This window comes from Protomyctophum parallelum (genome assembly GCF_964188405.1).
Source record: "Protomyctophum parallelum genome assembly, chromosome: 11".
In the NCBI taxonomy this organism is placed as follows: Eukaryota; Metazoa; Chordata; class Actinopteri; order Myctophiformes; family Myctophidae; genus Protomyctophum; species Protomyctophum parallelum.
In genome coordinates this window covers 11,484,782-11,498,614 of record NC_139707.1, presented here as the reverse complement: position 1 = coordinate 11,498,614, position 13,833 = coordinate 11,484,782, and the positions used below count along the sequence as shown (strand labels likewise).

Genomic DNA, 13,833 nt, shown 5'->3' with positions numbered 1-13,833 from the left:
TGAACGCGGAACTGTTGGCTACATATAGCCCATTGCGCATGTTTCTTTTCTTCCAGGGAGCAACATGGAGTCCACCGTACGGTCTTCGCTTCCTAACCTTATTTAATTAACCTTGCATTATACAAGGAAGCTTACAGAAGGAAAGGTCATGGTATGGACACGTGACTGGGCTGCAGTCGGCTGGACCAGCTCATGAACAAACACTATTTCTGAAACATTTGAATTTGAAAGAAGACGTGTATCACAGGTTGTTTTTCCAATAACTTGCTTTTCGATGTGCACAGACAGGACATCATTTTATTGAGTTTATTGAGTTTATTTTATTGAGTCTCGCAATACTTGACGGACACGCTCGGAAACTATAGTTTGTGCTCTATAATATTACACAGTGTACACATCGAAAAGCAACACAGTAGACATGTTATACGTCTTCTTTTATATTCCTTAACCGATTATTTGACAAGGTCTCAACGTTCATTAAACACTATCAGTGCCGGAAGTGCTTCAAAATAGGAGCTCTGGATGGCCGGGGTTGTCTCAGCGCTTTTACTCTGAAAGCCATGACCCGGAAACAATCTACTAAAAAAGTTGACTTTACATTGCTAGCTTACATTGCGATCATTTTAATTTATACGATATATGATCCAAAAAGCGTTCATATTTTGCGGGAGAGACGGATGAGAAGCAGAAATGAAGCGCCAGTATATCGATCCGTTCATAACCACGGAGAGCACCCTGGATTAGGAGATACGAGTCATTCTTTCCGCCGCGCTAACATGTAAGTCAACGGTAAGCTAATATGAGCCCAGAGCGTAGCATACGGCAGCCGAAAGGCGAACAGGCCAAAAAAATATAGGAAAAATTCTGAATATTCTTATCTCGCCCCGTATCATTGAGGATGCCTTAAGACGTCCACAGACGTCGGATGTACAGCTTGGTTCGAATCCTTATGACATTCCCAGATGTCGGATGTAAAGATTGTGTTAATAAATAGTGTTTGTTCATGAGCTGGTCCAGCCGGCTCCATTCACTGCCATTTATGTCTTTGTGTGTGTTTCAGACCATTCTGGTGTCTGTAGAGGGTGTCTCTAAACGTGTGTGTGTGTGTGTGGTTGTGTGTGTTTAGACCAGCCTGGTGTCCGTGGAGGGTCTGTCCAGACTGGTGGACCCCTCCCAGCTGACGGAGGACCTAGAGGGCTCTCTGGACTACGACCATGACCAGTGGATGGAGCTCAGGGTCTCCCTGGAGGAGTTCATCTGCAGCGCCACGCACCTGCTGGCCCGCCTCGACCACCTGCAGGCAAGGGAGGGGCTGGGGACCCCCAGGGGGTCGAGGGGCTGGGGACCCCCAGGGGGTCGAGGGGCTGGGGACCCCCAGGGGGTCGAGGGGCTGGGGACCCCCAGGGGGTCGAGGGGCTGGGGACACCCAGGGGGTCGAGGGGCTGGGGACACCCAGGGGGTCGAGGGGCTGGGGATCCCCATGGGTTGAAGGGCTGGGGACACCCAGGGGACACCCAGGGGACCCCCAGGGGGTCGAGGGGCTGGGGACCCCCAGGGGGTCGAGGGGTTTTACTGAGGACTTCAGTGATCTGTACTGTACTAGTTTTAGTTAGGTTATAGGCTTACGTTTAAATACAGCACCATTTAACTGAAAGACGAGGGCCAACGTAAACACAATCGGTGCCGGGATTCCTTCAATCCTGCCGGAAAGACATGGCCGCTTTTACTCTGAAACCCACAACCCGGAAACAAACCGCTAAAAAAGCTTGCTTTACATTGCTAGCTTACATTGCTATCGTTTTAATTTATACGATATACAGCATGATCCAAAAAGCGTTCATATTTTGCGGGAGAGACGGATGAGGAGCAGAAATGAAGCGCTAGTATGTAATAAAAAAAAGGAAAACATTCAGAATATTCCTCTCTCGCCCGGTATCATTGAGGATGCGCTAGGACGTCTACAGACGTCGTATGCACCCCGCGGTTCGATTCCCTATGACGTTTCCACATGTCCTATGGACGGAATGTGTAATTGCAACTAAGGAGACAATAAATAAGTTATATGGTGTCGTGTGTCATATAGTTAAATTCTCTCTCTCTCTCTTATCTCTCTCTCTATCTCTTTCTCTGTAGGAGCTCCTGTCTAAGAAGGAGTTTCCTGTGGATGTCGAAGGCTCTCGCCGTCTGATAGACGAACACACACAACTCAAGAAGAAGGTGTGTGTGTGTGCGTGCGTGCGTGCGTGCGTGCGTGCGTGCGTGCGTGCGTGCGTGCGTGCGTGCGTGCGTGCGTGCGTGCGTGCGTGCGTGCGTGCGAACGCGTAGCCACGTTGATAACGTTTGTAATAAAACCAACCCGTTTGGAACTCATTTCAGCGAGTTCATTTGAGCTGATCACTATAGCTACCATATAACGTACGAGAAAAGTTGACTGCAAGATGGTCGACTGATTTTCCCCCTGCGGGATAATAAAGGAATCAATCAATCAATCAATCAATCAACCAACCAACCAATCAATTCATTCATGTGTCCGAAGGTTCTCAAGGCTCCAGTGGAGGATCTGGACAGGGAGGGCCAGCGCTTGCTGCAGTGCATTCGCTCCAGCGAGGGCACCGTGTCTGGGAGGACCTGTCTCTCTGGCTCCGCTGACTTCCAGAGCCTGGTGCCTAAGGTAGGCTGACTTCTGGTGCCTAAGGTAGGCTGACTTCTGGTGCCTAAGGTAGGCTGACTTCTGGTGCCTAAGGTAGGCTGACTTCTGGTGCCTAAGGTAGGCTGACTTCTGGTGCCTAAGGTAGGCTGACTTCTGGTGCCTAAGGTAGGCTGACTTCTGGTGCCTAAGGTAGGCTGACTTCTGGTGCCTAAGGTAGGCTGACTTCTGGTGTCTAAGGTAGGCTGACTTCTGGTGTCTAAGGTAGGCTGACTTCTGGTGTCTAAGGTAGGCTGACTTCCAGAGCCTGGTGCCTAAGGTAGGCTGACTTCCAGAGCCTGGTGTCTAAGGTAGGCTGACTTCTGGTGTCTAAGGTAGGCTGACTTCTGGTGTCTAAGGTAGGCTGACTTCTGGTGCCTAAGGTAGGCTGACTTCTGGTGTCTAAGGTAGGCTGACTTCTGGTGTCTAAGGTAGGCTGACTTCTGGTGCCTAAGGTAGGCTGACTTCTGGTTCCTAAGGTAGGCTGACTTCTGGTGCCTACAGTATTCTGACTTCTGGTAGACTGACTTCTGGTGCCTAAGGTAGGCTGACTTCTGGTGTTTAAGGTAGGCTGACTTCTGGTGTCTCATTCATTCACATTTTCACAATTTTTTTTCAAAAATAGCAGACCTACAAGCTTGTAGATCTGCTGTTTTTCATTAGCTAAACTATAACACAGTGCTTCAAACACAAAAAGGGGTTCCCGTTCCCGCCCCAAATGGGTTAAGGTATAGGCTCTGCTGACTTCCACAGCCTGGTGCCTAAGGTAGAGAGGCATTTATTTTTACTTTTAATTCAACCCACCTTCAGACAATGATGTTTCACTGGTCAAACTACCTGACGACCAGAATGTCGGTTGATCAAAGGGTGATCCAGTCATCATCTATAGTCTCGGGTTGTCAGAACGGAAGCTCTGATCATGAGTAAAATATAAATGCTTCCGTCATACAGTCTGGAGCAACGGAAGCTCCGATCATGAGTCAAATATAAATGCTTCCGTCATACGGTCTGGAGCAACGGAAGCTCCGATCATGAGTCAAATATAAATGCTTCCGTCATACGGTGTGGAGCAACGGAAGCTCCGATCATGAGTCAAATATATATGCTTCCGTCATACGGTCTGGAGCAACGGAAGCTCTGATCATGAGTAAAGTATAAATGCTTCCGTCATACGGTCTGGAGCAACGGAAGCTCCGATCATGAGTCAAATATAAATGCTTCCGTCATACGGTCTGGAGCAACGGAAGCTCTGATCATGAGTCAAAAATAAAGCGGAAGTGCCTTTTCGTCTTTACATCGCGCAAATGTATCCTAATATAAATAGAAATTATCTGAGCATTTGTGACCAGATTTGACTGAGAGCCTGCCATCGCACAAATTCCAGCTTTTCACCAGAGGAGAAAGACTTCCCCCAAAATGAGTTAATAGCACAGGCAGACTCTTCACACACGACTAGAGCATGTCTGAAATAAGTGTCGGAGCTGAAATTGACATGTAAATATAAAATAAATGTAAACATGTAGCTAGGTGTACTGTTAGAGTCCACAGAAGTGAACCTTTCAAGCCTGTTTTCTGCAAGACATTACTCTATAAGAGTAATAGTAAGCTATGATTCCCTGCTTTCATATGACATGAAAAAAAACTTATTTATTTTCCCCTCAGTCCAATTTTGTCACATTTATAACTCATATAATAAAAACACCAATGTGCGTTGAAATGTGTCAATGAGTTAACACTGGTGTGTGTGTGTGTGTGTGTGTGTGTGTGTGTGTGTGTGTGTGTGTACGTCCAGGTGTCCAGTCTTCTGGACAAGCTCCACGCCTCTCGGCAGCATCTCCACCAATCATGGCACGTCAGGAAGCTGAAACTGGACCAGTGCTTTCAGCTCCGCCTCTTTGAGCAGGACGCACAGAAGGTCAGTGATGATGATGATGTCATCAACCGGTGTCGGCAGTGATGTCATCAGCCGGTGTTGGCAGTGATGTCATCAACCGGCGTCGGCAGTTAGATGTCATCAACGCGACCCCGTTTTTCTAATGATAGTTCATAAACTCACTGCCCTCACAAGTATAGTGACCTGTGTGTGTGTGCGTGTGTGTGTGTGTGCGCTAGATGTTTGAGTGGATCAGTCACAACAAGGAGTTATTCCTCCAGAGTCACACAGAGATCGGTGTTGGATACCAGCATGCAGTAGATCTACAAACCCAACACAACCACTTCGCCATGAACTCTATGGTGAGCACAGACGCACGCACTGATTTTTTTATTTTTTATTTTTTTATAGAGGGACAGACAGCAAACTGACAGGAAATGGGGGAGAGAGATGGTGGAGTGACATAGCCTGGCTAATAAGCCAGACTCAAACCACACGGTCGTCGTGTGTTATTTGAGTCTGGAGATGCTGTGTATGTATGGATCTTGTTTCCCGGGGGGGGCGGATTAAAACATTTTCTCTTTGACGCAATTGGTCAGAGCTACTGTCAGTCAAAGGTCTCAAGCGTTGAACGTCACTGCACCAAAGCCCGCCCATATTGCATACCGTGTCCCGATTGGCCACACCAGTTCTCTGGTGTAGGAAATGGGCGTACAATTGAGCCTCTCCAGACCGTAATCCGCCGGCAGGCAATTTTCTTTTGCCAACGGCTGATTCGGTCTGGCTTATTAGCCAGGCTAGTGACATGCAGCAAAGGCCATTGGGATCGGGAGTCGAACCCGCAGCACACTGCCTACCGGCCAAGGTGCCTGGACCGCTGAGTCATGGCCCAGGCGCACTGCTTTTATTTTTTTATTTTTTCACTTGTAGATGTGCTATTTTTCAGAGCACAACCAACCACAAGATGACTTGTGAGTTGGCCAAGCCACGCAAAACTTAACCTAAAGGACAACTTTAGTATTTTTCAACCAAGGTTCATGTTTTAGGTTAAAGAGTGTTAATTTTTTTGCTGCCAAAAACAACACTGGTGCGCGCGTGTGTGTGTGTGTGTGCGTGCATGCGTGTGTGCGTTAGAACGCCTACGTGAACATCAACAGGATCGTGTCGGTGGCGGGGCGGCTCCAGGAGGCGGGGCACTACGCCGCCACTCAGATCAAGCAGATATCCGCCCAGCTGGACCTGGACTGGAAGAGCTTCGCCGCCGCGCTCGACGAGAGGTCCACCATCCTGACCATGTCCTCTGTCTTCCACCAGAAGGCTGAGCAGGTACTGTCTGTCTGTCTGTCTGTCTGTCTGTCTGTCTGTCATTGATTGATTGATTTTATTTATATATTTTTTAGTGGCATAGCGGGAGCAAAAAATAATAATTTAATCCATTGTTTGAGACGAATCTGGATTGTAGTACGTGGTTTGTTGAGTCCACTGATCCACTGATCTCCTCTCCACTATAGTCCCTCCCTAACATTTTAGTCTAGTTTTTATTTGTTGCCAAACTTAGTCTTGTTTTATAGTCATCGTAGCTTAGTTTTTGTTTGGTTTTCGTCTGTGAAAGAAAGGGAGTCGACCAACCAATCTTCCATCATAGTTTTAGTCAACAGCATTAACTGTCAGCTGTGTGCGTGCGTGTGTGTGTGTGTGTACGTGCAGTTCCTGTCCGGTGTGGAGGCGTGGTGCAAGGTGTGCAGTGAGGGAGGTCTCCCGTCCGAGATGAACGAGCTGGAGATCAACATCCACCATCACCAGAGTCTGTACGAGCAGGTGACCCAGGCCTACAGCGAGGTAACTTGACCCTTAACCTTGACCAGACAGTGGCCTTGTGGTTTACTCTAACCACTGTGGCGTTCAATCCCCGGCCGGGTCATACCAAAGAAGATTGTAAAAATGGGACCCATCATCACCATCATCACCTGGGCACAGTCACAGACACACACAGCTTTTCTTTCTTTTCGATTTTTTTATTTCAATAAATCGATTCATATCGTCGGGATTAATATCGATATATATCGATATACGACATGTCGTTACATGCCTATAAACGAATGGAGAATGGAGACGTGCCGACATGCCGAACTGAGAGTTACACTGAATCACCAAACCCACACATGTGCAGCCACTTAAATGATAGTGGATTTTAGATTTGTGTTTCACATTATGTGATCATTCTGAATAATTGTGTCTGTCTGTCTGTCTGTCTGTGCATGTGTGTGTGCAGGTAAGCCAAGATGGCAAAGCCCTATTGGATGTCCTCCAGAGGCCTCTGAGTCCAGGCAATTCTGATTCGCTGACGGCCACCGCCAATTACTCAAAGGCGGTCAGTTTCTTCCTGTTTTCACACGTGATGATGTAGACTAGTTGTCGCTATAGTGAAAAAAGTGTAGTCGGCAAACATCTTACGACACAGTCTTAGCCGACAAAATGAACACAAACCCGTTTTTGGCGGGAACCCCTTTTGGTGTTTTAAGCACTATGTTGTACTTTAGCTTGTAGGTCTGCCATTTTTGAGAAATCGTGAAAATGTGGTCCAAATGGTTGAATATATTCTTTCAGAGCGAACATTTTTAACTCATGTCCTTGACATGAAAATGTTTGAGACCGACTCACATAGAAACATAGGGCTGTATTTTGCGTGTCTTATAAGTACCAGGTCTTATTACTTAACTTAATACCTGGAGGCGTGATCAATGCCATTTGGCTAATCTGAGTGGCCAAAGAGCATTGATTCAGAAAACGATTTAGAAGACATTTGTAGAATCGTCCTCAGGTCTAAATGTGTGTGTGTGTGTGTGTGTGTGTGTGTGTGTGTGTGTGTGTGTGTGTGTGTGTGTGTGTGTGTGTGTGTGTGTGTGTGTGTGTGTGTGTGTGTGTGTGTGTGTGTGTGTGTGTGTGTGTGTGTGTGTGTGTGTGTGTGTGTGTGTGTGTGTGTGTATGCGCGCGCGCATGTGCGTGCCTCAGGTCCATTGCATCCTAGACGTGGTCCACGAGGTGTTGCATCATCACAGGAGGCTGGAGAACATGTGGCAGCATCGGAAGGTCAGACTGCACCAGAGACTGCAGCTGTGTGTGTTCCAGCAGGACGTACAGCAGGTACTGTGTGTGTGTGTGTGTGTGTGTGTGTGTGTGTGTGTGTGTGTGTCGCCCCCTTCCATGACGACGCCAGGCCCAAGGACTATCTAAAGAGGACGAGAAGCGAAGACCGTACGGTGGACTCCATGTTTGCTCCATGGAAGGAAAGAAACATGCTTGCATAGATAGTCCTTGGCCAGGCCCAGGAAATGATTCCCAGTGCATTTTTCCCCATAGACATTTCAAAAAAGTATTTATTTAAAGACGGTTACGCCGCGGACAAAGCCAACTCGAGTCGTGACAACTCATGACAACAAACTATTTTGGACCAAACAAATAATTACAAAGAAAAACAACAACAAAAGTGTTGTAACCTGCCGTTTTTTCTATCTTTCTAATTATTTGTTGTTGGTTGTTTGTTGTCATGATTTGTCACAACTCGAGTTGGCTTTGTACGACGCTTAAAAGGTCTTTAAATAAATACCTTTTGAAATGTCTATGAGGAAAATGAACGGGGAATCATTTCCTGGGCCCTGGTAGGGGGCGGGACTGCGACGCTCTATAGGGTATACAAAAATGTCCATAACTTTCTTTCGCAATGTTTCCAGCAGAGCAGACCTCTCATTCTGTGGACCTTAATGAAGTGAATAGAGAAAACGGCTACTAACTAAAAACGGGGTGACAAATCTTGGTATTATCTCTGAATCTAATATCTGCCTCATCTGCTTGGTGTCTTTTATTCTGAAAAATCCCCCCCCCCCGGCAAAAAATAGTGTTATAACTAGTGTCACCTGCTGACCATCTGAATAATTATGTGAGAATATTTGAGAACCGCTGATTTTAGACATTTTTCAGAAAACTGTTGTGTGGGGTCCGAGGACCCCTAGGGGTCCTTGAGGGAGTTCCAGGGGGTCCCCAGCTAAATGATAGTTAGGAACCAAATGGACCTTTATGGGTCTGTAACTCTGAGAGTGTACGAAGTGTAGTCTCTGAGTATAACTCAGAGTTAAATTAACTTTGATTTTACAATTTACATTCGGGTCCCAGAGATAGAAATGGGGGACTGTAGCCTAATTCAGGTCAAACTGGGGTTGAAAATCACAGAATTAGAAGACATTTATTGTGATATTGTATATTTTGTGTGTGTGTGTGTGTGTGTGTGTGTGTGTGTGTGTGTGCGTGCGTGCGTGCGTGTGCGCGTGGCTCCAGGTGATGGACTGGGTTCAGAACCATGGTGAAGCGTTCCTCAGTAAACACAGTGGAGTCGGTAAATCTCTGCACCGAGCCAGAGCTCTACAGAAACGACACGACGACTTCGAAGAGGTCGCACAGGTCTGTCTGTCTGTCTGTCTGTCTGTCTGTCTGTCTGTCTGTCTGTCTGTCACCACATCTCTGTGTGTACGCCCTGTAATCCACGTCACTCCAGAACCGTTCGTCCCACCGACCGACTTCGCCCGTTGTCCAGAAACGGCACAAAAGCCTCTGCTGTGATGTTTTAAACATTGTTATAATTTAGCTATTGAAAAATAACAGATCTACAAGCTCATAGTGTGCCACCGAGTGGCGCGCTATGAGCTTGTAGGTCTGCTATTTTTGAAAAATCGTGAAAATGTGGCACAAATCTTTGAATATATATATATATTCTTTCAGAGTGAACGTTTTTTTAACTCAAATCTTTGCTTCCCCGGGGTGTCCCTGGAACTACATATTTTCCGATGGGGGGTCAGCGGCCAATTACATATATTTTTGGGAGTCCTTGACATGAAACTGTTTGACAACCACTGACATGGAAACATGAGGTTTTTTCCAGATAACTGTCAGGATTTAGAAGACATTCGTAGAATCGTCATCAGAATCTAAATGGGTTAAGAACGTCTGCTAAATGCCTACATTGTGTGTGTATCCGCATGTGTGTGTGTGTGTGTGTGTGTGTGTGTGTGTGTGTGTGTGTGTGTGTGTGCGCGTCCAGAACACATACACCAACGCGGACAAGCTCCTGGAAGCGGCAGAGCAGCTGGCCCAGACGGGAGAGTGTGACCCAGAGGAGATCTACAGCGCTGCCAGACACCTGGAGGTCAGCATCCAGGACTTTGTGAGGCGTGTGGAGAACAGGAAGCTGCTGCTGGACGTGAGCGTGTCCTTCCACACGCACACCAAGGAGGTAGGGCACGCACGCACGCACGCACGCACGCACGCACGCACGCACGCACGCACGCACGCACACACACACTTTTATTCATACTAGCTATGTATTGCGTGTATAATTGTTATGGACGTGGTTAGAAGACCTCCAGAAGGACCTTCTAGAACAGCGGTTCTCAACGTTTTTGACTGGGAACCCCCGGGAATTCTTTGGCCATGTCTCGCGCCCCCTGCCCCGGTTTCCAGTACTTTTACTTCTACTCCACTACTTCTCAGAGCCAAAATGTGTTAATTTTGATTAGAAAACATACATTAACCACTCCAACGCTAAACATTTTGGCAATTTGAAAATACAATCCACAAGCTCACAATGCGTCGCGTTGCGACGCATTGTGAGCTTGTAGATCGGCTATTTTCAATAGATTTTCGACACATTGCAAACTTGTGAAATGGGACATTCTGCACAATGAGTACTTTAACTTTTAGTACTTTAAGTACATTTTGATGCCGATACTTTTGTACATTTTCAATTCCGTACTTTTTACTTTTTTACTAACAAAGTAGTTCTAAATTGCAGTATTGGTACTTTTACTTAAGTAAAACATTTTTTTCCACCTCTGGTTCTGTGTGTATAATAATAGTTATGGACGTGGCTGGAGGACCTGCAGAAGGCCCCCTCGGGGGGGCGCCAAATTATTTTTGGGGGGTTCCCGAATTATTTAAAAAAATAAAAAAATATTAACCCTCTAATGGCCAAGTTACCAACCTTAATAACATCTTATTGTGCCTTAGGCCAGCTTAGGCTGCCTTTTTGAATGACAATAGAATAATGTGCGATATGACCACAATGTCACGAAATATCTCATTTTAAAGCTGCACATCTCTAGTTTACACCGAAAAAAAAATATGTTCCTAGCATGTTCCTTCGTTTACTTATAAGCACTTTAGTACACCTTGGTTTGACTTATCACTGAAACCAAGGTCTACTAAAAAGCTTATAAGTAAACGATGGAACAAGCTATAATCATAATTATTTTTCATTGTAAAGTAGTGACTTGGAGCTATAAAATGAGACATTTCGTGACATTGTGGTCATATCTCACATTTTTCGATTGCCATTCAAAAAGTCGCCAAATCTGGCCAATGCTGGCCAATGCCCCATTTCTTAATTCGTCATTTTAATGCAATAAGAGGGATCAGCGATCTAAATACAATACATCAAGTTTTACTTTCGATTTCAAAGTAATACCCAGAAGTTCCACCAGATGGCAGGAACGTTCCATTATTCTGATTTTGACAAAAGTGTTAAATCTGGCTAAATCACTTCCTGTCAAACGAGGTAAACAAAGGAAGCTAATTTGACCCCTAGCTTATAGCTTGGCCGTCCGGATTGCTAAGCTAACATTAGCTTTGTCATAACTTAGTCAGATTAAGCTTAAAAACGGCCAGGAACATCCCAAAATATCACATTTTTTGCCGCGGATCACATAGAGACGGCGCGCGTGCACGATAGTGCACGATCGCGCGGGTTTCGGCCGGTTTTTGGTAGATTACATAAAAATAATTAAAAAAATGTCAAACAATTGCAATATTTTGTTATAAAAAGACGTACTGACAGGGCAGTACGTCTACTACGCAGATAACGTCATTGGCTTGGTGGGATTTGTTGATTTACTACGTCAGTTAACATGGCAGTCTATGGGCCTGACGTGCTCTTGGCCATGAGGGGGTTAATAATAATAATAATAATGCAACTGAATGGCTGGAAATTTTAAATTAAGAGTTTACATAGTACTTGCATACACCTTCCCTAAGGATTATATCTGGTTTCAATATTAATTTATGGTGTATTGTCTATGGTGGACTGGGTCCAGGCTCTGATCCTACAGTTCTGTTCTGTGTGTATAATAATAGTTATGGACGTGGCTGGAGGACCTCCAGAAGGACCTTCTAGACGAGGTTCTGGGGGGACTCGGTGGACTGGGTCCAGGCTCTGATCCTACAGTTCTGTTCTGTGTGTATAATAATAGTTATGGACGTGGCTGGAGGACCTCCAGAAGGACCTTCTAGACGAGGTTCTGGGGGACTCGGTGGACTCGGTCCAGGCTCTGATCCAACAGTTCCAGCAGCAGCAGACCGCCACGCTGGACGCTACGCTCAACGTCATCAAGGAGGGGGAGGAGCTTATACAACAGCTCAGGTAAAAAAAAAACTAAACGTAAACAACAATTTGTGAGCATTTTTTTTTGTATCCAAAATAAGTTAACCCATTTTCCCTCCGTCCCCCCCTCAGGGATGCAGCCATGTCCACCAACAAGACGCCTCACTGCAGTTCCATCGCCCACATCCAGGGGGTGCTGCAGCAGCTGGATGAGGCTCAGGGTCAGATGGAGGAGCTGTTCCACGAGAGGAAGATCAAGCTGGACATCTTCCTGCAGCTGCGCATCTTTGAGCACTACACTGTAGAGGTACATTCTGTCTGCAGCTGCGCATCTTTGAGCACTACACTGTAGAGGTACATTCTGTCTGCAGCTGCGCATCTTTGAGCACTACACTGTAGAGGTACATTCTGTCTGCAGCTGCGCATCTTTGAGCACTACACTGTAGACTGGGTATACCTCAAGTCTGCAGCTGCGCATCTTTGAGCATTACACTGCGTAGAGGTGCCTCTGTCTGCAGCTGCGCATCTTTGAGCATTACACTGTGTAGAGGTGCCTCTGTCTGCAGCTGCGCATCTTTGAGCATTACACTGTGTAGAGGTGCCTCTGTCTGCAGCTGCGCATCTTCCATTCACTAGACTTTTCCCCCATGCAGCCTCAGGTTTTGTTGGAGACGAGCGTCTGAGGTTGAGAGAGAGACAGTTAAAATTCAGAGCAAATGACTCAAATCTACGGTTGATTTTGTCAACAGAAAAGTACTGTGTCGGTGCCTCGATGTGTCGGAGTCGCAATCGCAGATTTTACACTTTGTTGCATGCTGAAAATAGCAGATCTACAAGCTCACGACCTATTGTGAGCTTGTAGATCGGCTGTTTTTCAGAGCGCAACTGCAACCGTAAAATGACTTGCCTTTTAGTTTGGCTGGATCTCCTCTTCTCCACTAGTCCATCCCCTAACTTTTTAGTCTAGCTTTTATTTGTTGACGAAATTGTCAATATATTTTAGCCATAGTTTTAGTCATCTTAAGTTTTTCTTTTGTTTTTGTCAGTGAAAAATGGCAGTCGACCATTTTTCGTCATAGTTTTTAGTCGACAAAATTGGTCTTCCCCTATGTTGTGTGTGTGTGTGTGTGTGCGTGTGGATCAGGTGACCGCGGAGCTGGACTCGTGGAGCGATGACCTCTCCAGACAGCTAGGGGACGCTAGCGGCGGCGCCACAGGAAGTGGAGGAAGCGAAGAGACGATGGGCGCGGCGGAACAGCGCCTCCTACGGCACGGCGAGAGGAAAGCGGCCATGGGCAGTATGACCTACGAGGTCATAGGTCAAGGCCAAGACCTGCACCAGTACATCATGGAGGTCCAGGCATCAGGTAAACCTATAGCCCTGTTTTCCCATTCTGGATGGGAACCCCCTTTTGGTGTTTTAACTAAGCATTATGTTACAGTTTAGCAATTGAAAAATAGCAGATCTACAAGCTCACAGCGCGACGCATTGTGAGCTTGTAGATCGGCTATTTTTAAATGGCCGAAATGTATAGGGTTGAAGTGGTTAATGTATCTTTTCAAATCAAAATTTAAATCGCCAAAGTAACTAAAGTAACTAAAGCTTTCAAATAATTGTAGTGAAGTACAAATTTCCAGCTCCGAGATGTAGTGGAGTAAGTAAGTAAAAGTACTGGAAATTGGCAATACTCAAGTAAAGTACAAATACCTCAAAATTGTACTTAAGTGCAGTACTTAAGTAAAAGTACTTAGTTACTTTACACCACTGAGTACAACCTTGAACGTTTGAACCATATATATAAAGAAAATCACACCCGTGTGCACTGAGTGGTGCAATTCCCCCCCCCC

General features: G+C 46.0%; 2 protein-coding genes across 2 annotated transcripts in view; both read left to right on the top strand.

Moving 5' to 3' along the window:
• Positions 1-6,036, top strand: part of LOC310866889 (kalirin-like) — a gene marked incomplete at its 3' end in the record, with an annotated part of 31,166 nt that extends 25,130 nt beyond the window's left edge. Inside the window, exons 5-11 of the mRNA XM_083776685.1 lie at positions 1,127-1,300; positions 2,134-2,217; positions 2,537-2,671; positions 4,479-4,601; positions 4,799-4,921; positions 5,694-5,885; positions 6,022-6,036. Coding sequence (XP_083632811.1) covers positions 1,127-1,300; positions 2,134-2,217; positions 2,537-2,671; positions 4,479-4,601; positions 4,799-4,921; positions 5,694-5,885; positions 6,022-6,036 — 846 coding nt within the window. The remainder of the gene's footprint in view (positions 1-1,126; positions 1,301-2,133; positions 2,218-2,536; positions 2,672-4,478; positions 4,602-4,798; positions 4,922-5,693; positions 5,886-6,021) is intronic.
• A 254-nt stretch (positions 6,037-6,290) lies between these two features.
• Positions 6,291-13,833, top strand: part of LOC310866758 (kalirin-like) — a 74,113-nt gene continuing 66,570 nt past the window's right edge. Inside the window, 8 exon segments of the mRNA XM_083776482.1 lie at positions 6,291-6,398; positions 6,832-6,930; positions 7,572-7,703; positions 8,892-9,014; positions 9,652-9,843; positions 11,855-12,024; positions 12,118-12,292; positions 13,130-13,352. Of these exon segments, the coding sequence (XP_083632608.1) occupies positions 6,327-6,398; positions 6,832-6,930; positions 7,572-7,703; positions 8,892-9,014; positions 9,652-9,843; positions 11,855-12,024; positions 12,118-12,292; positions 13,130-13,352 (1,186 nt within the window). The 5' untranslated portion in view covers positions 6,291-6,326.